The sequence below is a fragment of the Pipistrellus hanaki genome, assembly GCF_964339955.1.
Source record: "Pipistrellus hanaki genome assembly, chromosome: 1".
In the NCBI taxonomy this organism is placed as follows: domain Eukaryota; kingdom Metazoa; phylum Chordata; class Mammalia; order Chiroptera; family Vespertilionidae; genus Pipistrellus; species Pipistrellus hanaki.
In genome coordinates, this window is record NC_140503.1 from 156,880,077 (window position 1) to 156,903,232 (window position 23,156).

At 48.1% G+C, this 23,156-nt stretch overlaps 2 protein-coding genes across 7 annotated transcripts in view; one reads left to right on the forward strand and one right to left on the reverse strand.

The window, feature by feature from the left end:
* The window catches only part of FAM13A (family with sequence similarity 13 member A), a 238,005-nt gene extending 228,234 nt beyond the window's left edge, over nt 1-9,771 (forward strand). For all 5 annotated transcript variants that reach the window (XM_084881811.1, XM_084881812.1, XM_084881813.1 and 2 more), the window contains 3 exons: nt 4,961-5,157; nt 5,790-5,891; nt 8,698-9,771. In XM_084881811.1, coding sequence (XP_084737937.1) covers nt 4,961-5,157; nt 5,790-5,891; nt 8,698-8,824 — 426 coding nt within the window. In that variant the 3' untranslated portion in view covers nt 8,825-9,771. The remainder of the gene's footprint in view (nt 1-4,960; nt 5,158-5,789; nt 5,892-8,697) is intronic.
* An 11,138-nt stretch (nt 9,772-20,909) lies between these two features.
* Nucleotides 20,910-23,156, reverse strand: part of HERC3 (HECT and RLD domain containing E3 ubiquitin protein ligase 3) — an 88,032-nt gene continuing 85,785 nt past the window's right edge. For both annotated transcript variants that reach the window (XR_014794851.1, XM_084881762.1), the window contains one exon: nt 20,910-22,601. Coding sequence is in view for 1 of the 2 variants with exons in the window: in XM_084881762.1 (XP_084737888.1) it covers nt 22,393-22,601 (209 nt within the window). In the remaining variant the exon portion in view is untranslated. The remainder of the gene's footprint in view (nt 22,602-23,156) is intronic.

Genomic DNA, 23,156 nt, shown 5'->3' on the forward strand with positions numbered 1-23,156 from the left:
AATCTCCTTAGTTTCATTTCATTCCCCCACTTTTTATTGATGTTTGTTTGTTGTTGTTGTGTTTTCAGGGATGATTCTTTCATTTGCACGCTGTTTTTCATTTTGGGTTTTCCCCCTACCTAAAGAATAGTTTTTCTATATTTCAAAATCAAGTTGGTTCCATGGTGTAATGGTTAGCACTCTGGACTTTGAATCCAGCGATCCGAGTTCAAAATCATATTACGTTAGCTCAGTGCATAACTTTCTTTAAAATCTCATTTACTGAGTTTTTAGAAAAACCAAAATTAGCGAAGACAGTATGTGTAGCATGCAATACAACAAATGAACATTTTATAGGCGAATATCACAGTTGCCGATGGCAGATTTGCTGGTTCACTTCCACCCACTCTTTCTCCCTCTCCCCTCTCCCCTGCCACACTGTGTCCTTGGGCTTAATTTTATAATCTCTCCCTAATCAGGGAATGTCGTGCTGGGGCCAGCAGTCGCTAGGACATATGTTCAGATTTACTTCCCCAGCAATTATGGATTTGGACAAATAATCCTTGTTCTCAGGGGCTCCCTCTGAGGAATGGGAGGTCCCATCTGTGCTCAGACCGGTGTCCCTGTAAGGACCTCAGTGGCCCGCATTTGGACCAGCCTCTTGCATGTCCTTGTTTCTAGATAAGTGAACACACCGGGTGGCCCTATATAGGGATCTAGAGATGAAAAGTCAATGCCAACCTTTTTTTTTTTTTTCATCCGTGAATGTTAAAGTTGGAAGGGGAAGTAAAACCCAAAGTAGAAGTGAGTTTTAAGCGTTTCACTTGTCCTATTTCTGTCAAGCCTGGGGTGGTAATGTATATACTGTCCTTAGGAATTATTATTTCAGAATATGGGGCCCCGTTCCCACAAAGGGATGCCAATTGAGAACGGCTCCCTTCTCTTCCCTGATTCTCACCTTTATAAGCGGAGGTAAGGTGCCAGCTACATTCTCCCTTTTATCTACTCTGTTTCTTTTCTTACCTTTTAAGGGTCTTAAATGCTTCACACACCTCATTAGGCAATGATGGTGCTGACTGTTCATATTGTTTTAGATGGAATGTGTTTTATAAAAATTCTCTAACTGTGAAATTTAGGTGACTATGCTCTATTGTATCTTAAAAATTAGACAATTTTCTTACAACAAGACTAGAAAGAAGACACATTTTGTCTAGCTGGTAATCTCACACAAGAATTAAGTCACCATCATTGAAGAAATTTGGACAATTATATGTACGAAAGTTAATGTATTTCTCTGAGAATCATGTGATAGAACTGTTACTAGATTAAAATGTGTTCTTCAACACATCCAAACTCTGACAGGTAATAATTGCCTCGTTAAACAATTGGAAGTCATACTAATGACGCTCTTCCTAAAAAGAGGACATTCTTTCAGATCTTACTGTTTATCTTGGTTAATTTTTTTCACAAGTATATTTTGGCCATGGCTCTTCTGCCGGGCCACATGGTGGTCAGAATTTCAGATAATTTTGCAATGATCGCATTGCTTTTGTAAATAGTGCTGTCTTTTGTTCCAACTGGCCAGGCTTGTTAGCATGTATCCGGATTCTTGACAATTCTGAAACAATTTAGAGTTGGGTATGTGTACCAATAAGAAGATTGTATATAAGCGTTGTTGTTGTTTTTTAAACCATCCCTTGTTTTCATGTTTCCGGGAGGAAACCAATGTATATGAAATAGAGCCAACTCAAGCTCTGAGGCCCTCAGTCTTCCAGCCCCAAGTCCTAGAGGGCATCTCGTCCGTTCTCCTGTCCAACACAAAACTCTCCTCTAAAACTTAGCTGACAGAATGGAGACACTGGCCCTGAGCAGAGTCCTCCCAGCCTGACAGGCTTGCAGCAGCAGGGAGAGGAAGCTCACTCATTCCTGGGCTAAACATCAATAGTAACTGAAACTTGTCCTGTCTTGTATTACTTATAAAATACATGTATTAGATAATTTTAGAATGTACCATAAGCTTAATAACTATACAGTAATACAGTTCGTGACTATAACAAGAAGTCGCCTCCATAGTTATTATAGATGTGTCACTTTCTACTTAGGAGGCATGGCTGTGCCCTCTGGAACGACATGGAGCACGCACGGCACTTCCTTTGTGAGAGCACTTCCTCATTAGCCACCTCCCTGCCCTCTCCCACCCATACCTGTGAGCATCTCTCCACGGGCTTCTTACTGTTTCTCATATGACGTGGGTGCCAGACCTGCCGGCAGCCTGGTGGCTCTGCTCTATACACACATCAGTCTATCTGTCTCCTTCTCACACACATCAATCTGTCTCCTTCACACACACATCAGTCTGTCTCCTTCACACACAAATCAGTCTGTCTCCTTCACACACACATCAGTCTGTCTCCTTCACACACACATCAGCCTGTCTCCTTCACACACACATCAGTCTGTCTCCTTCACACACACATCAGTCTGTCTCCTTCATACTCACATCAGTCTGTCTCCTTCACACACACATCAGTCTGTCTCCTTCACACACACATCAGTCTGTCTCCTTCACACACACATCAGTCTATCTGTCTCCTCACACACATCAATCTGTCTCCTTCACACACACATCAGTCTGTCTCCTTCACACACACATCAGTCTATCTGTCTCCTCACACACATCAATCTGTCTCCTTCACACACACATCAGTCTGTCTCCTTCACACACACATCAGTCTGTCTCCTTCACACACACATCAGTCTGTCTCCTTCACACACACATCAGTCTGTCTCCTTCACACACACATCAGTCTGTATCCTTCACACACACATCAGTCTATATGTATCCTTCCTAAAAGCTGATGCCCAGGGCTACACACCCTTCTAGATATGGTTTAACCACGAGGCAGAGGGTGAAGGACTAGCCCAGACCTTTGTGGGGGGATGACCTCAATGGGCCCTTTGGTTCCACACGTCTGTGACGGTGTGACTGTCACCGTATCAGGAAGATACTGTAATAGTAGGCTCTCTCGACTTCAGCACTGGACACATTTGGGGCCAGATAAGTTTGTGTGGGGGGGCTGTCCTCTCCTCACTAAACGTCAATAGTGCACTACAACCCTCTCCCCGACCCCCCGTCTCCGTCTCTATCCCCATGTGACCACTATAAATGTCTCCAGACGTTTCCAAGGGCCCCTAGGGGATAAGATCAGCCCAATAGAGAGGCCCTGGGGGAGGCCTGCCTTGCGGTTGATTTATGCAACCCCAGCTTCCTTCCCACCGACTCCGTATTGTCTGTGTGTCCAGCTTTTCCCCTCACCTGATTGCAGGATCTTGAATTTTTCCAGTTAGCTACTTTTGTCCTTCTATTCCAGCCTTACGAAATGGACTATAGAGTTTGTATTCCAACATACCAGATGTCCCCACCTGCCTTGCGTTACCTACACATTTTGTAAATAGCCTTTTGGGTCTTTATCCCGGGACGGGAAATGCTGAGTCAGGCAGAGTCAGGTAAAGAGCCTGCTCCAGGCTCTCTCTCCAGAATCACGTCACCACTGTGTCATCACTCTCCACACTTGTACAACCAGCTCACTTCGTTCTTCACTGAAATCCAGACATTACACCAATCCCACCAAGTAAGATGAGATGGTTAGTTCCCATGATTTGTTTGTAAGGGGCCAGTGCTAATCATGGTCAACCTCTGCCTATCTATTGCTCATAGATTACCTGGGTATTGATTCCTTCTAACTGTTCCTGCCTCCTGAGGTAGATTTGCTGCTTTAACTGGAACAACTGATGTTGTACTTCCTTTTGTTCATGAAGCTGTACTCCTAAGCCAGTGGTCAGCAAACTCATTAGTCAACAGAGCCAAATATCAACAGTACAACGATTTAAATTTCTTTTGAGAGCCAAATTTTTTCAACTTAAACTTCTTCTAACGCCACTTCTTCAAAACAGACTCGCCCAGGCCGTGGTATTTTGTGGAAGAGCCACACTCAAGAGGCCAAAGAGCCACATGTGGCTTGCGAGCCGCAGTTTGCCGACCACAGTCCTAACCAATTGTTTCCTTTTTTAAGATGTTAGGATGTTTTCTCCTGGTCTGATTGTAGATTTTGGCAGTAAATTACTTCTTTTTAAAATCTTTCTTTCACTGTGCTATACACGAAACTAATACAAAATAATATTTGAATGTAAACTGTAATTAAAAAAAAAATTTGTCTTTTTTTCAGATTATGATATAATTTCTTACCTATGCTTAACATAGCTTTAAAATTGACACTAAGAAATGCTAATATGACTGTATTGTTTTTCTAAGTGCATTATCATCAAGACAGACAGAGAATATGATACTTTTCTTAGAATCTTGGATGCCAAAAAATACAGTCATGATTCTTGGACATGCCTTGAAAGAACTTAGGAGGTTTAGGATTCAAATCGTGGAAGATAAATGTTTTGATCTCAAACACACCCTAAGATTTTGTGTACCAGGCAACCACAAATACATATAATCCCAGTCCTTAAACAGAAAGGCTATATTGTTCTATTTCTAAGAATGTTCATCGCTTAATAAACAATATGTCCTGAGATATGCAAGTAATAGAATTCTGAAAACTGGTTGCCAGTGGTGGGCTTTATCCTATATTGTCTTAGAATCTTCAGATTATTTTGCTTCATTTGATTGAGGATATAAGGTATGATGGTTGTTGCTTCCTACCTCAGCCTTAAAATGTTAAATGTGGTGTAAACTCATTTTTATAGTGTTTTTTTCCCTATCGAGTAGCTGTGTTTAGTTTGTGTTACTGGTCGTGTACATATATTGATAGCTGTTCGATAACACATACGTAAGGGTGCGGAGGTGCTGCTGAGGGTAGATATAGAGGAAACCTTATGGTGTCTGGATAGATCAGGCTGGTCAGTGATGCTTGTGATGAAAGAGTGCCAGGAAAAGTAACCAGACTTTGGCTGGGTTGCTGTGTGTCTCCAGGAGGAAGAGGAGGGTTCAGAAGACGATGCCAACGCCAAGCCAGACTTCACGGTCACTCTGAACACCGAGTTCAGCGCTCATTGCTTCCTCGACCAGTTTGAAGAAGGCGCCGATGGGTTTATTTCCCCGATGGATGACAAAATGCCATCGAAATGCAGCCAGGACTCCGGGCTTTCAAACTTGCATGCTGCTTCGATGTATGTCGTCATTTTTTTTGTTTTTTTTGTGGGTTTTTTTTGTTTTTTGTTTTTTGTTTTTTGTTGTTTTTTTTGGGGGGGGGGGGGTTGGTAAGACATTTGGGTGAAGATAATTTTTCTAAATATTATTCTAGTCTTTATACTGACATTGGCCGACAAAACCCCAGTGACTCACCTGGAGGGGGGGGGGGGTCTGTGTGGCTAAAACAGTGGCTTTTTATTTTTAATTTCTGGCTCCGTTTCTGCAGATGCTTTATCCTGTGTTATTTGAGGGAGCATCTGAGATCTTACTTACACAACCGGGCAGGCTCTCTAAACAGCTCTGTCCTCCCAGCCCATCCTGTGCACTCACTGAGCACATGAGTCCTCTCCCTCTCTCAAACCAAAATGTGACAAGGCACCCTGGGGTTTTATAAGTAGCAGGAGCCAGAGCTGTGGCCCGTGTTTCAGGGCATAGAAAGCAGCCATTCCCACTGACCCTCTGCTCCCTCAACAGTGTTTGTGCTATGTGCTTCCCCCCGTGTCCACAACGCCCCCCCACCCCACCCCCCGCCACACCGAGTTGCACATTCATTGCATTTATGACAATTTAGATTCAACTCGATTTTCTTAAATTTTTTGCCCCCTCTCAGACCAGAACTCTTGGAACAGCTTCAGGAAATGAGAGAAGAAAAGAAGAGGATCCGAAAGAAACTTCGAGAATTTGAGGACAATTTCTTCAGACAGAATGGAAGGTAGCGCATGTGCTTCCCTCCCCACCCCCTGCCCACGTGTCCTCTTCCTTTCCTGTCGGGGCTGCGGGCCTCTCCGCATCTGTCTCCCTGTAGCCCGGTCCGGGGAGGAGTGTGCCCAGGCCCCTCTGGGGTCGGCCGGGGGATGGTGAGGTTCGCCTGGTGCTTAAGGGAGCAGTGCTCCTTGGGGAGAGCCCAGGCTCCCGCAGCCAGAGCAAACCTGTCACATCACACAGTCATCTAGCCCGAGCCGCTGGGAGCCACGTTTCCAGTTGGCAGCACTGGCTCATTTTTGTGTTTTGTTCTTAAGAAACTAGAAGGAGCCAAAACCGGTGTGGCTCAGCGGTAGAGCTTCGGTCTGCAGACTGAAAGGTCCCAGGTTCAATTCCAGTCAAGGGCATGTACATTGGTTGCGGGCACATCCCTGGTAGGGGGTGTGCAAGAGGCAGCTGGTTGACGTTTCCCTCTCATTGACGTTTCTAGCTCTCTATCTCTCTTTTCCTCTCTGTAAAATATCAATAAAATATATTTTAAAAAAGGAAAAGAAAAAGAAAAAAAAAACTAGAAGGAGAAATAGGGAACGGAGGATTGGCTGGCTTAAAGCACATTTTAAAAGTAAAATGTGAAGGAAAAATATCCAAGGAGCAGTTCCCCCGCCTGATCGACAGGGCGCTTCTCTCCAGCGAGTTTCGGGCCCGTGGGATCCGCAGGTGGCGCCGAGCTGAGCCGCCGTCCTCCCTGTGCCAGTGACCGCGCACAGCGGGTCCTCCCTGTGCCAGTGACCGCGCACAGCGGGTCCTCCCTGTGCCAGTGACCGCGCACAGCAGGTGCGGCTCCGGCCACGGCGGGCGGCAGGGCCAGGGCAGGGGAGGGATCTGCGTCTCTGACACTGGAGTGAAGCTTCATCCTTTGGAATTGATTTTATTTTCGTCCAGATTATCTGAACAGAATAGATGGTGTTTCTCATGAAGTCCCCTTTCAGGCTTCTCAAAAGTGTTGGGAAGTGAAAGGACCACAAAAATGAACTCTGGCCTTTAGGACGTGTTGTGTTCCCGTCTATTCAGGTCACTGTATACGTTTATGTTTAGGATTTGCCCTGTAATGACTTTCTTGAGATTTATCAATTTTATACCTAAATATTTGCTTTTCTTCCTCCGTGTGTTGCAGGGTATTTAGGAAATATAGGTGATCAGATTAAAGAAACCATCTCCGAAGTAATACTAATACCCAAAGACAAGCCAGGATTAATGTTCTGATGTGTTTCTTCCCAATCTTCTTTCTAGGCACATTTTTGGTTTGTCTGTTTCCTTCCCCCCCCCCCCCCATATAATTATAGTCACATTTTGTGCAAATATCCATGAGGCACTAACTACATATAATTGTTTAAACTTCCCAAGTAACCAGGAAGTATAATGGATGGAAACAAACGATCATCATGGAAGTTGAGAACTCTCAGGGACTTCCGATGTCATAAAATCTGGTGCCTCCTTTTGTGTCTGAGGAGATGGAAGCCCCTCAGAGGGCCCAGCGGCCGGGGCTCTGCCCACACCCTGTTCCGTCACCGCCCTGTGCCATGACGCCATCTAGAACCATCTCCCTGAACAAGGCGGGCCAGCGACGAGTACGTTTATTTTTAGTCCATTGAACAAAGTAAAATAAGGTCCATGCCACTGCCTTTCCCGTGTTCTCTAATAAAAAGAGAAGGAAGCCTGGTGTTTGAACGCCTGGCACGTGCATTTCCAGGTGAACTGAGAAGCGGGCGGCACCGCCCGGGGCTGGGAGCTGTGGCTGTGCCTCGGGACCGACTCCCCCGCCCGCGCTCAGCCTGTGTGCGATGTGGGTGAGGGCCCGCACCGCTGCCTCCTGCGGGTTATATCACACCCTGGAGGCAGAGCCCCTCAGCACAGGCCTAACTGTGCAAATACGCTCCCCGGGAACACTTGTGCACATAAGAGAATGCATACAGAATTACTCGTCAACGGTAAAGGCTTTTTAGTATTACATGACTCAATTGTTGAATTCCAAGACTTAACCTATAATAATAAAAGCCTCATATACTAATTAGACTGAACAGCTGAACGAGCTTCTGGGTGACCTTCTAAAGACCGGGGCAGCCGCCATGGCTGCAAAGGCCAAGCCCCTTGCACGAATTGCGTGCATCGGGCCTCTAGTATTAAAATAATTAGTTAAAAATAAATGCATAAATTATGGATGTACCGATTGCTAATTGGGAATGTAATGGTTTATTCGATGAACTATATAAAAGTGAGAAAGCATTACATAGAAATAAAAAATTTCAGTGTATGGATACCATACATAATACCAGCAGCAGAAAAGAGGAGATTTCTTAGTCCTTCGTATCACCCTACAAAATGCCAGATTCTTTTTTTTTTATATATATATATTTTATTGATTTTTTTTTTTACAGAGAGGAAGAGAGAGGGATAGAGAGCTAGAAACATCAACTAGAGAGAAACATCGACCAGCTGCCTCCTGCACACCCCCTACTGGGGATGTGCCCACAACCAATGTACAGGCCCTTAACTGGATTCGAACCCGGGACCTTTCAGTCCTCAGACCGACGCTCTGTCCACTGAGCCAAACCGGTTCCGGCAAAATACCAGATTCTTGTCCTTCTCTGCTTGTCTAAGCCCAACCCCAGGCTTGATCCCCGGTGACCTTGGCCACACGGATTCCGGGGGCGGGTGGATAGACTGCACGTTTCCACCTACTGATGCTGCACCTGCCGAACAGCGCCCTCCAGGGGTCAGCCCCGGGTCCTCAGCCCCCTTTCGTTTGTCCCCATTAGAAGCGTCCAGAAGGAAGACCGCACTCCTATGGCCGAAGAGTACAGCGAGTATAAGCACATCAAGGCGAAACTGAGGCTCCTGGAGGTGCTCATCAGCAAGAGGGACGCCGACTCCAAGGCCCTGTGAGGGGGCAGCCCCCTGGAGCTGCGGGGCTGGCGGGGCCGGTGGGCCTGCCTCCCCCGCAGGGTCAGGAGCACCTCTGCAGACATTGGGAGGCCCGGCCGCCTCGGAGCTGGACCTGAACAGCACGGAGCCCTCTGCCCCAGGCCCTGGGATGGGCTCCGGTCTCCATCGCCGGCCGCAGAAGCCACCCGCCGGAAGAAGGCCGCCCTGGTCCTGCCGTGGGGCTTCTGTGGGGGAAAGTCAGGACCCTGCGTCCACGCGCCCGCGGACACCGTGGCGGGAGCTTTTCCCACAGGAGCCGGATGCATCCCCACCTGGAGGCACCCGCATCCGCAGAGGAGGCGCCCTGTCCTTCCATGGACGACAGAACGAACTCTCACTGGGACGCCACCCAGCTCAGGACTTCCTGGAGCGAACTCGCTGGGCAGCCCCCTGTGCTCCCCGGACCCTGGAAGTGAGCACCGTGCACGGGCGCCCCCTCTGCCGCCTCCGCCCGCGGCGCCCTCCCTGCTCCTGTGAACTGTTCTCCGCGCTCAGGGAGAGGGAAGCGGCGTCTGCAGAGCAGGCCTCCCTGGCCGTGGGCTTCGAGGCGTCCCCCGCGGCCCAGGGGCTGGGTCATCGCCGAGTCCCGAGGGAGGAGAGCCGGAGCTAGCCGAGGCCCGCTTTAAATCCGGTCACAGGGTGAGGAGCCTAGAGGAGCCTTTCCGGAACGGTGACTGCACTCACCCGTCTCCAGTGGGAGCCTCAGAGGCGAAGCGCGGCCAGCGTGCTGTATGGGGCTCCCTTGCGGGGCTCGGTATCGTGTGGGCGTTATCCAAATGCAAAGGGCCTTGTTTCATTCTTAGCTGCAGTGCATGAGGCGAGAGAGAGAGAGAGAGAGAGAGAGAGCGCGCCCCCGTGTTCTCAGCCACCTGAGTACTTACCAGTTTAATTTTTTTTTTTTTTTTTTTTTAAGTAAACCTGCACTAAAATCCCCTCCCTCGGGGGTAAATGTAACCCTTGGACCTCAGCCCGCGGCAGACTCTGAATCACACTATTTCAAGATCATGTCTGACAGAACCGATGATGATGTGTAGCCGGTTACGATGATCATGTTTTTCAGACTGTGTCACAAAGCTGTCTATATTAGACGTCACGGAGGGACCGGGGGCTGCAGACACCCAGTCATTCATCTCTCCAGTGTGCTGACACCCCGATGGTTTGTTGTTTCTCTTTACGCTTTCCTGTCCGCACCAGGGAAAGTGGGTTCTGTCTGGTTCTGTGCGTCCTGGGTCCGCTCTGTGGGCCGCAGTGGGGGCGGGGTCCGCACACAGCCGCTGCCGCTGGGCGCCGGGAGGGGGCGCTCCAGAGCTCTGCCTTTTGAAGACGATGGTACAGGCTGAACAGGACCACGGGCCGCTCACTTCTGTGTGGTACCATCGTGTGTGTGGTGTGTGTGTTTTTAAAAAGAAGAAATCATAAAACTCCATTGGCCACTTGTCAGTTTCAGGAAATGGGTTCTTGAGAAACTGGTCTGATTGGATGTATAGCGTGAGCAATGTGTCCCATCCGCACCCTTAAAGACGGTACCTAACCCTGTAAATGTAAATGCAAAGGAAAGTATAGTTTGGTATTCCCCGCTCTACTGTTTACATCGCAGATTGCTGTAATTTCAAGGAGTTATATTATGAATAAAATGACGCACTTTAGGACGTTTTCTATTTTTGAAATCAGAAAATGAATCACTCTCACATGACCAAAAATTGTATTTTTTAAGAGAAGTACATGAATATATGCCTAGTCCGCCCTTTGTAAATGACTGTCTTCTTAAATAAGCTATGATATAAATCACATCGTGGCCAGCTGAGTGTTAAAGCACATCTGTTTGAGAGTATTGTTTTTGAAAATACTAGCGTGGAAAGGAATTTATAAAGAGGAAATGTTATATACGTGAGAAGCTTGTAAATGTATCAAAATCTATTGTTTCTGCCAAAGGTAAATTATGTGAAAGATTTATTCAGGAAACCCCATTCAGATTTGTATGATTCAATAAAAAAAAAAACACCACCAAGTTATAGTAAAATAAATTGTGTGTGGAATGGCGTGTTTTCCTTTGAAGATTCCGATCATCGATATCCTTTGTGGAATGGAACCCAGAATAAAGGGGGGAGGGAGGGAGTGAGCCCTGTTTGCACTAGATCCTATCTGAAGTCCTGTCAGTAGGTTCCAGCTGCCAGGGATGCTGAGGCGAACCTTGTTTCCACAGCAACCACTTCGGCCGCCCCGGGTCTCAGGGCCCTGGAGACAGCATCTTAATTGGCTCCACACAGGCCACCCGGGGCTATGTTTTTTCTCTTTGCTCTCCTGCGAGTGTGTGTGCTTGGCACTGCGTGCCCACAAAACAAATGTCAAGGGTTACTTATTAACAGCGAGCGAAGGTGAAGCATGAGTAAACTTGATTGCGCAGTTGTAAGAATCAGAGATGGAAGAGGCTTGTAATTTTCACAAGCCTTTGCTTTTATCGGGCTTAGCCTGGAGTGAACACCGAGATGGGTGTTTACGGGAAGTACGGACTCATTACTGCGTTTCATCTTTGAACCGCTCGGTTCAGATTGCACTCGTCGGTCATGTACGTGCAAGGTTTAGTCTGAAGGGCCTGCTTAGGCGTTGTCGGGACAGCCGGGACCATGTCTCCTTGAGCTGGTAGAAAGCCGGCCGCGTCTGTGATCTCGGATCCAGAGGGAAATTGTAGTTAGGAGGTGGCACTCGGGGTTAGCAGGGCCGGAGCAGGGCTCAGCAGGGTCCCCGCTCTCTGCAGCCTTTTGCTTCGCCTCAGCCTGTGCGCCGGGGCGCAGGGCAGAGCCTGTGGCCGGGGCGGCTGCTGCGGTGAGGCGGTCAGAGCCCAGGACGGACGGACAGACGGACGAACGCCGGGGGCTGTGCTCGCTCAGACATGTGGCACCGAGGGGACCCGAGGCCGGCATTGTGGAGCCCGCGAGGGCTGGGCGTTTGTCCCTGTGGTTGAATATCAGGAGGTGAACATTAAGTTTTGTTTTTTATCAGAATCCAAGGGTGGCCCCGGGGCCCATTACTTTGGTTCCTTCTGGGGCTGCCTAGTTCTCAGTAGACAGAATTGGGCCCAAAAACTAGACCTGCTCACAGATTTACAAGGAAAATCTAATTTTTAAATGTGTTGCTACATTTCTTAGTGCTTCTTAATCTGACAGTGAAGATGCCATTTTTCGTAAGGGTTACTCCTTCCTGCTTCTGATGCTGCGTTAATACCTGAGTGCCCTAAACTGAACTGCTCTGTGAGAAGCTGGTTGTGGTCTACATTCTGTGTGCCTCCAATAGGGGTCTCCCTGCCCTCGGCCTCCTGGTGCCCCCTCCCGCCACCACCACCCCCATCCCCCCATTCTCCCAGGTGGGAGCGGCGGCTTCTGCACCAAGACCCACAGGCACTCCCTCCCTGTTCTTGTCCAGGATCCGTTTGGTAAGTCAGTAGGGAGGGGCAGAGCTGTGCTAACATGCTGGAGCAGTGTTTCCTCTGAAGCCCAGGTGTTCCCCGAAACCCAGAACATGCTTCCCTCCCCTTTTACTCCCCGCCGGCCTCGTTTCCCCCACCTGCCCCTCAAACGCACTGAAGAGCATATTCTGTCAGGCTGTGAGCACTGGCCCTGCATCACGGGGGACACGCAGGTAGCAAGCATTGGAAATCGGAATTGTCCTTTTTGAAAATGGAAGCTGGATGGAAATGTGAGGTACGCTTTTGTACACGACTGTATTTTGTATGAACTTAAATAAAATATTTTGAACTGTGAACGTCCTGGCGTTTCTGACGGCCTCTGGAACAGGTGACGCACAGCCTGCCGTGGGGTCTGACCTTCCCCTTCGGGGAGGGATCGAGCTGCGCCTGTGAGCTCCTCAGAACCTTCCCGAGGAGTCTCTGTTCTGTCTCCTGCGAGGGCAGCAGAAGGCGAGGCAGACTGGGTACAGGCGGGGCACGCCTGTAGCCGTAGGTCGGAAAATGGGCTGTGCCATCTGCTCAGCTGCCTTTAGAAGAACTCACAGGCCCTGGCCAGTTTGGCTCAGTGGATAGAGTGTCAGCCTGCAATGGAAGGGTCCCCGGTTCGATTCTGGTCAAGGGCACATGCCTGGGTTGTGGGCTTGATTCCCAATCGGGACATGCAGGAGGCAGCCGATCAATGATTCTGTCTCATCATTGATGTTTCTCTCTCTCCCTTCCTTTCTGAAATCAATAAAAATAGAGTTGGAAAAAAATTTCATGGACGGAGCTGAAGAGGTGCAGAAACCCAGGTAGTGAGGGGGGAGAATGTGTAAGGACATTTGCACAGTTTATTTTTATTTGTGGTGTTTTTTTTTTAAAAAATATACTTTATTGATTTTTCACAGAGAGGAAGAGAGGGATAGATAGTTAGAAACACCAACAAGAGAGAAACATTGATCAGCTGCCTCCTGCACACCCCCTACTGGGGATGTGCCCGAAACCAAGGTACATGCCCTTGACCGGAATCAAACCTGGGACCTTTCAGTCCACAGGCCGACGCTCTATCCGCTGAGCCAAACCAGTTTCGGCATTATTTGTGTTTTAAATCCTTATTATTGAAAGTGTTGTACGTGCCCCCCACTTCCCCATTGGTCCCCTTCTAGCTCACCCCCCCCCCCCAGGCCTTCAGCACCCTGTTGTCCGTGTCCGTGGTTATGCATATATGCATGCAAGTGCTTTGTGCGTGCTCTGTTCTGCCATCAGGGGTGAGTCATTAGCCATTCGTTGCTCTGACGCCATGAGGCCGCCGGACCAGGCACTCGGGAGAAAAGGCACCTGGCAGGTGTGAGGCGGGAGCACTCCACTCACCCTTCGCGTCAGCTGTCACGGCCCGGCTCCCTCAGGAGAGCCTGGAGCAGCCGAAGCTCCGTCCGCCTCACCCAAGGCCCTGCGCCTCCGAGGCGGCAGGCCTGCAGGCGTCCCTTACACTGCACACGTTACCTATGCCGGAGGTGACACAAGTAAGTGTTAGAAATACGTTTGAGAGGGTTGGACTAAGGACCTCGTTCTCACTGCCACCAGGACCCACACGGATGCCTGACTTCAGGGTACAGGAATCAGGGGTGCGAATGATGGCGCAACTCAGGGCCGTCCTGCTGCATCTGAGAAACTTCGCTCTTGAAACACTGGGTCCAGAGGAATGAAATGTAGGCAGAAGTGGCAGCCACCCTATCACGACCCTCCGTTTTCATAGATCATCATTGCTCCTGCTCCTGGGAGGGTCCTCACGACGCCCCACAGCCCGGGACAAAGCCAGGGAGCCCCGGAGCCCCAGCACAGGCTCTGCTGCCGATTCTAATCGTCTGTGACTGCGGACTCCCTGGTGGGAGTTTCAGAATGGGGCCTGCTCGGGAGGGGGAGAAGAGGCAGTGCTTTTTATTACGTTCAAGGGGCTCACGATAACCACTTCTAATGGATTCTGAATCTTGTCAGACAGAATATATCCGTTATCCCCACGCTGGGTCAGCTTAACAAGGCTCTGTATGCATGGTGGAATTTCATATTCAGCAAAAGCCAGAAGCCAAAATTCCCAAATGCCTTTTTAGAACCCTGGTTGGCAGGCCGAGAAACGGGGTTTGGCAGGCGCCGGGGCTGTTGACAGCTTGGTTCTCGCGTCTCCAGCAACAAGGCTGCTCCCCGGGGTGACACTGCATTTGCGGCACCTGCCGTGGGCGGTGCGGCCCCGAGTGAAGCCCTCAGGGCAGCCTCCAGGACTGAGTCTCCGGCCGCTCAGCCCTCTGCGTCTCCGTGGGGCCCCTGCGACGTGTGTCATCACATCTGACTATGGATTTCGAAAATCAAAATATTGTGTGTTTACATTTTCATTTAATTTCTCAAAAGCCGTTCAAAGATGCTTGGGAATCCTTTCGTGCTGCTGGTTCAACAGCAGTGGTGCCCCCTGGTAAGACATGCTGATGGTTTGGTAATTGCTACTTCTTAAACATTTTTTAAATTACTGGGCAAGATTAGACAAAGGGAGGGAAGGAAGGGGAAGAGAGGGTGAAGGCTATATACCTGTCTGGTAGCAAATGGCTGTGAATGGATAGGTGGCCCTTGGGGCTAAGCGGCTGGCAGTCTTCTTCCTGCTGGTCAAGGACCTCACACTCAGTAGACAGTGCAGACTGAATCCTGGGTATCTGTGGGAATGAGCTTCTCTCCAGTCCTGAATTACCAGAGGCCCACAGAACACCAACAGAGGCCAAATACTGGTGATGCCTAAGTCCAGCCTGCAGTCAGATGGCTAAGTTCTACCTTACTGCCTCTCTCTAACTCTCCGTTTATCTGAAAAAATATGGAAGCAATGATAGTCCCTACCTTATGGGGTTATTACTTGGATGAGCATAAAGTGAGCACAGAATAAGTCAATAAATGATAGTAGTCTGGTTGGTATCTGTTTTTAAGACAAAAGATTCTTTCTATACCCAAGTCCAACAAGCCATTTTGAATGACTGCAGAAAAGGAAGTGTTTTTGCTGAGAACCAATTCCAGCATGTATTAATTACAAGAGTTTCACCAAGAGGTTGGTGAAGCTTGGGGGCTCAGCAGTGGCTGAGCCACACGTATGTAGTTTACCTGTTGGAAACGGCACTTCCCCCAAACCTGAATAGGATTGTTAGCTGCCAGACAGCTCAGGGCATTTTATTGCCTCCTGTTGGCCAAACGCCTGAACAGCTGTAGGCTGTTCCCCAAACTGATAATGCTTCTGTATTCTGCCCTTGGATACCTTACCCTTTGAAGTGTATATTTCCACCTTGCCTTAGGATAAATCGTGTGAATAAAAGCAGGGTCCTGAGTGAAGGAGGAGAGTCTTCATTTTCTTTTAGCTGAAGCTCCTCGTACCCCCAGTGCCTTTCAAAATTATATTTCGTCCTTGGACTCTTTAATCATCAGCCGAAACCGGTTTGGCTCAGTGGATAGAGCATCGGCCTGCGGACTGAAAGGTCCCAGGTTCGATTCCGGTCAAGGGCATGTACCTTGGTTGCGGACACATCCCCAGTAGGGGGTGTGCAAGAGGCAGCTAATCAATGATTCTCTTTCATCATCGATGTTTCTAACTCTCTGTCCCTCTCTCTTCCCCTCTGTAAAAAATCAATAAAATACATTTTTTTTTAAATCATCTATGTGCAGCCCCTTTCTCCAGAATGCTGAACCCTTTGTTTCCCTCACCATCACCTTTCAATTCTTTGTGTAAGTCAGAATGCACCTCCCACATTTTAAGAACAAATTAGTGCTGACAGGGTAAGCAAGGCTTTATGAGAACACTGACCCATTCTCTCCAGGGAGTGGGGGGGGGGGGGGGGTGGCGAAATGGTGACTATTAATAGTAATGGTTGCATCAAAACCTGTGTGCAGCTTTCTCAGAAAGACCTCTGCTTCTCCCCAAAAGCATCGTGGGAGGTCCAGATCTGCTCGCACACGTAACAAGAACGAGCTACCGGCACCCGCCGCTGAGGCCCTGTGGGAATGCCTGTGTTCTGGGGCGTGAGGGAACAGAATAACCTCTGAGCTGATTTCTGGGTCACTTGGTGTCCTGAAATTTCTGTCTCGGGTTATATTTTTAAGCAACTAAAAACAAGGCTTACCCTAGGGAGGAGAGCTTTGCTCTGCTTTTACAAAGCTCCTAATTAGCATGCTAAAGCACATCAAGTTTGTGGGCAAGGCTGAGACTGGGAGAGTACCTGGGGTCCCTCGTTAGTCCCCTTCTCCCCTCCCTTCCCCCCCAGGGATGGGGGGGAGGAGGAACAGGGACTGAAGGTGTCACTGCTTAGGCCAGCTACTGGGCAAGCTTCAGGTTCCAATGACTTGAGTCTCCTTGAATGAGGCCCTGCCCCCTTCCTTAGAAATTCTGAAATCCCAGGTCTCCTCTCCAGTCTGCCAGGGACTTGAACTTGAGAGTCCTTGAGCCTGCTGCACAAACATCTGAGCTGTGCCGGTGCCCAGGCACGAAAGGTCAGGAAACCCGTTTTTAACAACAAGAAGCCTTTGGCAATGTCAACGTGTCCTGCTGGGACTGCGAGCCAGTCCCTAGTTGGCGCTTGCTGTTGACCTTTGCCCTCAAGAGCTCTGGCCCCTCACGACCCCGTGGGGAACGGAGGTTATTGCTGGGGGTGTCATTTGGCTTTCTTTTTCTTCTAACCCTAAAGAAAAGGTGAGAGGCTAGTCTGTTGGTGTTCGCCTCCATCTGAGCAGTGTGTCTGTGTTTTAATTCTTACATTTTTCAGGAAGCTCAACACCACCAGTGGGATCTGAATCAATAAATAGCATAGACTGCATCCAACTCCCCTGGAATTAGGCACCGGGAGATCAGCTTCCGAAGACCATGTGACTGTGCACCCAGCCAAGTATCCAGCCACACACGAACGAAAAAAATAAAAGGTGACGTCTGGACTGATTTTCTCTGCACCAGCCACAGATTCAGGAGGGCATGCTCCATTACTTACGGGAGGATTCGCTAACCGGGGGGACAGGCTGTTATTAATGCAGATCCAAAGAGTCTGCCCTCAATGGGGCGGCCCCCTCCTCTAGTTGCTCTTCAGTTGCATATTCTGGGCACAGGCAAATGGCAGCCCAGATAGAAACACCGGCCCACACCTGACTCAGGTCCTACCTACGTTTGAGCCAGCCTGGGTTAGCATCCCACAGCAGAGGCTTGTGGTCCAAAACCAACAGTTGCCACATCTTTCACAAGGCTCTGCTCTCGTGCTGTTAACTAACCCCTTCACCAAAAGCCCGGTCACTTCTATGTCACTTCCCTCAGGGAACTCCTCCATCTACTAATCCTCGGGAGAATTTCCCTCTTTTCTGAAGACACGCGGGCCTACTCTCTTCCTCCCGATGACCAGCTCCTCCTTGGCTTTGTGCCTTTTATACTCAAATCTCTCCCAGGTTTGAGATGTTCTCAGCCATTATTTACTTAGATAAGCTTTCTAGCCCTTTCTCCTTGCTTCTCTGTGACTCCAATGATCTCCTCATTGTTTTTCTTAATGGTGTCCCATAAGTCCTGTTGGTCTTTTTTATTCTCCTTTTCATTTTTTTTTTCACTCCAAGTGGATAATTTCAAGTGATCTATCTTAAAGTTCACTGATTCTTTTGCTTGTTCAAGTCTTGTGAAGCTCTCCATTGAATTTTTCCATCATTGTATTTTTTTTTAACACAAACTAGAGGTTTTTAATTTTAATTTTATTTTAAGGTATACTTCTACTGATTTCAGAGAGGAAGGGGGAGAGCGAGAGAAACGTCAATGATGAGAATTATTGTCTGCCTTCCACAGGCCCCCACCTGGAATCAAGCCTGCACCATGTGCTCTGACCAGGAACGGAACCAGGACCTCCTGGTTCATGGGTCAAAGCTCAACCATTGAGACACACAGGCCGGCTTAGCCATTGTATCCTTTGGCTCCAAAGTTTGCATCTCTTTTGTGTGTTTTTTTTGTTTTTGTTTTTTTTTTTGTATTTCTCATTCTGTTCTTGTATTATTTTCCAGGTACTATTAAATTGTTCGTATTCTCTACTAGTTCTCTGATCATCTTTAGAACAATTATTTTTGAATTATTGTCAGAAAATCCCCGGATCTCCATTTCTTTGGAGCCAAGTCCTGGAGATTCCCTTTATTCCGTGGGTGGGAATGTTGCTCTGCTTCTTCATGGTTCCTGTACACGGTGCTAAGTGTCTGTGCATTTGAAGGGGTCACCTCACTAGGCTCTATGAACTGACCTTGGTAAGTGAAGACTGTCACTGCTCCCCAGGACCCCGGACCTAGTGGTGAACGGCACCAAGTGAAGGAACATATGGTAGCAATGGGGCCAGGACCGGGGTGGGAGGGATGTCATCACTGATTCAGGTCGCTGGAGGGTACAACATCAACTATGTGCTCCTTGATAAGCACTGTGAGGAGTCCTTAGAGGCTGCACTAGCTGTTGGGGGTCTTTAACAGCACTTCCAGGCCCAGCAGCTAGGGACCAGAATGGAGAAGGGGTGGCTGACCAGAGCCAGTGACGTGCACACACTTAGCCGTGGGGCCAGCTACAGGTGCCTATGAAGTAGCAACATCCAGTAGCAGAGACACACGCAGAAGTGGACAGCAGTGCAGGGCTGAGGCCAACTGTGGGCCCCCAGCAGCTGCAGGGGCTCTGGCTGTTGGTGTGCACCACTGTGGCTGCCGGGTGTGGCCACAGGCACTTGGGAGTTGGGGCTGGTAATGGGGATCAGGCCAGGGGTGAGCGGGAAGGACTAGCTGTGGGTAAGCACAAAGTTACAGGCCAGTGACAGAAGACAGGGCCTGATCCCGATCCAAAAGCAGGTACAGGGCTCCCTCCCATTGCTACACAGTCTCCTTGGGGGATGTGCATGGCGATGGAGGCCAGTAGCAGGTGTGAGGTTGGTGGCATGCGATACCTAGCTGAGGGACAGCCCCACGGGCATGCTTGGCAGTGGGGCCAGCGTGGGAATCTAGGCTGATATCTTCTAACACATGCATAGCTGCAGAAGTCTGGACTGGCTGGTGGTGCAGTTCCTGATATCCAGCAAGAGCCAGAGGGGGCTGAGGTAGGAAGGGAGACTCAGGTGGTCAATGGCCGTGAACACTAACAGCTTTGGGGTGGAAGCTGGTGAGATCTGCAGTGTCCACAGCGGCTGTGCTGCCTGTTGGTTTTGTCACATATCTGTCCTTTTTATGTATGTATTTTAATTAATAATCCTTATTGTTGTATTACATATGCCCCCCTCCCATAATCCCCTTTAGCCCACCCCTGCCCTTGACCCTACCCTTCCTTTAAAAAAAAAAAATGGTCAACCCTTTAAATAATGTTAAACTATAGCTTATGGGCTATAGTTTTCCAACCCCTTATCTCCAGGATCCATAGAGAAGCAGTATGTCATGAGAAGGCTTGCATGGGGAGGAGATGCAGTGATCAGAATTTACTGAACTGCCTGGGTTACACGTTCAGCTGCCAAGCAGTTTCATTAAATTAGTTGATGACTGAAACAGTGAAGAAACGCCAAAATATTTGCAGAGGGAAGGAAGGTGGGCAGGTGAATCCAGAGATGATGAAGAGTCTTCTAAAACAGTAGATGATGAAGGGAAAAGAGAAAATACCCCAGGAAAATCAGTGTTTTGGCAGCAGCACAGAACATCACTCACGCCACAGATGTTCAGGATTATTTATTGGGCATCTCTGTGAGCAGGCACTGTTCTCCGGGTTGTAAATGTAGAGCTCAAAGGGACCTTAGAAATTATCTGGTCCAATCCCCTTACTTCACGTTTGAGGATTCCAAGGCCCAGAAACTTAAAATAACTTGGCTAGTTCCATTCAAAATTAAATGCATCCGGCTTTTTGCGCCCCTCAAAATTAGCAGTTACTTATACTATTACATGTTTGTTGAATGGAACTTAATAATGAGAACCTACTATTCTTTTGACCACCTCTTTAAACCATCTCTTAAATCTGGCAAAATGATACAGTATAATTGGTTTTTAAATCTAAATCTACCGAACATCCCCATTTCTGTTGTTTGCACGGCCGCCACCTTCACTGCTCTCAGGTGCTCTTTCTGTCCTGCTCTTCCCACTCCATTTCCTAACTGTCTCTCTTGCCACATCTTTCTTCTTAAAATCAAGCTCAAGTCAGGTCACTGCCTCCAGCCTCACCCCAGGGTGATGAACAGTTTAACAAATCCTACTTTACTGTCAACTAACGCTCCAATGTTTAGCCCTGTTCCTTGACCCCGAACATACCTTCTTTCTCCCCAGTCTTCCTTCCCGTTGTTTTCCTGTTTCCTCCGATGCTGTCTCCAGATTATTCCTGTGCTTCCCTAGACACGGCCCCATACACAAGCCTTTGCGCAGGCCTTCCCCTGCATGGGGAGAGCTCTCATCCCTCCCAGCCCTCAGAAATGCTATTCGCCCTCAGTGTCCTCTGCCCACCCTGGCCCCAGCACTGCTTTTTTCTGTTTCTCTGGCACCTGCTATTAGATCATTTGGGTAGATGACTTAGTGTTTCTACTGAAAGCAAGCCACCCATTCTGCAAGTACAATAAGAAATAGTTTTAAGTTAAAACACCAAATTTATTGCATAATATTGAACTATATGCACACACATAGAAAATAAACATTTCATATAACTGTATATCTTCTTTTTAACCTTGTATTATAAAGACTGAAAAAAACTACCAATTTAGCAATTGGAATACATTTTAAAAACAGAAAAACAAAATCAAAAATCTACAATCCTTCATTGAGATTTGATGCTATATCAAGATTCATAAATACTTCATTTTATATAAATAAGTCTTTCTCTAGTGATTAGGCATTTAAAATCAGGTTCACATGGATTCTTTGACCATGTAGAATTTTCCTGTCCCACACGGAAGAAGGTTGAACATGTCATGATGTTTGAGATACATATATCTGCTTTCAACGCAATCGTCCCCCCAATCCCACTGTAAACAAACATTTCGAATGCAATAAACAAAAGTTCCAGCATAAAGAACATCCTTAAGTCTTAGCAATTAGGGAAGAGGGGGAAAAAAAAATCTGAATAGAAATTTTGCAATTTAAATAGGAATAAAAAAATAGACCACAGGCATCCATTAGGAGAGGAGAGGAAGGGAGCATTAAGTTGGGTAACAATGAGATGAAGTGAAAGAAAAAGTAGTAAGGGAAGGGTAGGAAAAGGAAAAAGACAGGAGGGAGGAAATAGACAGTGGTAGAGGACAGAACAAGGAATTCATTATTTTTACTTTTCTTAGAGAAGATACTCTAAAAAAAAACACTTAATCACCTCACCTTCCTGTCAGAAGGAATTTGGCTGAGCAACAAAATAAATTAAGCTCAGCTGCCACTCTAAACTACTCTGCACATCTTTAAGGAGGCCCAGGACAGGGAGAGCCATGAGGAGATTGCTAATCCCTCAAAAACTTTTTTTTTGTTTTTAAGCAAAATGTGTTCATAAAGGCTCCCTTGAATTCTCAAGAGTTCAGCCAAGTAATGGACCCGCACTCAGTGAGTGGGAAGTGGGAGTTTCTGAAGTAGCCCTTTCCTCCTAGTCCTTAGAATAGGGCTGCGACAAGCCAGGGAGCGGAGACAGTCTGTGTGTGCCAGTATGAAAGGACAGATAAGTTAAAATCACTCGTGCGAAGGAATGAGACGTTAAGAGAAGGAAGAGGAAGCACTGTAAGGAAAGACCAGAGCTGAGAGAGACATTTGGGGAATGAGAATTTAAGAACCGCTGCCATTGCATCCAGCAGAGTGCAACATATTCACGAGTGCAAGGAGCACTCCGTCATCTGGTTAAAAAACAAAAACACCCTCTCATACAACAGCCAATTTTTCACCCATCCCCCGACCCCCGACTTCTCAAGAAGGTTTCTGAGTGCATACAACCCCAGAAACACATCAACCAGGTTCAGGATTCAAAAGTCCCCACACACGTATGCAATAAAAAAATAGAGCTCACTCCCCATGGTTTTCTGTATAGGCCTCCATGTGCACACTGAGGAAGGAGGGGGATCTGGGGCAAGCCGGGGCCTCAGGCCAAACTGAAGCCCTCGTAGTTGTCCAAGGCCTGGGTCAGCCGCGCCCTCAGGATCTCTTTGCTGCTGTATTTGGGGAGATCGAGGAGGTTATAGCAAGTGTGGGCCACAGGCAAGTACTCCTCCCCGCTGGCCGTGGACTGGATGACGATCTGCAGGCTCGCCATGCCATAGATGGGGATCCGATCGCTGCCCGTCAGGAACACTGCGGAGAAAGGGAACCGGCGTGACTAGCTCCGCCAACGGGGAGCCGCTCTCGGCCGCCCTCCAGGGAGCAGAGAGGAAAGAGTGACACCCTGTGGCTCGGGGGAGAAGTACCGCTGCTTTTATGTGCCAACGTGCACATCACTAATATTAACAAATGCTCATGCATAGAAAGCAAAAGAAAGGACCTTTCAAATCCTCCTTTTTGGTTTTCTATGAGTAAGAATTCTATGCTATTCACTGGCTAATTTCTGTCCTTAACTATACATTGACGCTAAGATGTCAACTATTTTTTAAAGGCTGCGTTTGTTCACGTAAACCAGAGCTCATGTTCCTTTCCACATGTATTCCCCTTCTCCAGGGTCAGCCAGGAAGTCAGAGAGGACCATAGGCTGTATCATTCCCTTTACATGAGATGTCCAGAAAAGCCACCTCCACAGACAGGAAACAGATGGCTGAGGTGGAGGGAGAGGAGGAAATGGGGGGCGATTGCTACTGAGCGTGGGTTCCCCCTTGCAGTGACGAACATGTTCTAAAATGGATCGTTTCACAACCC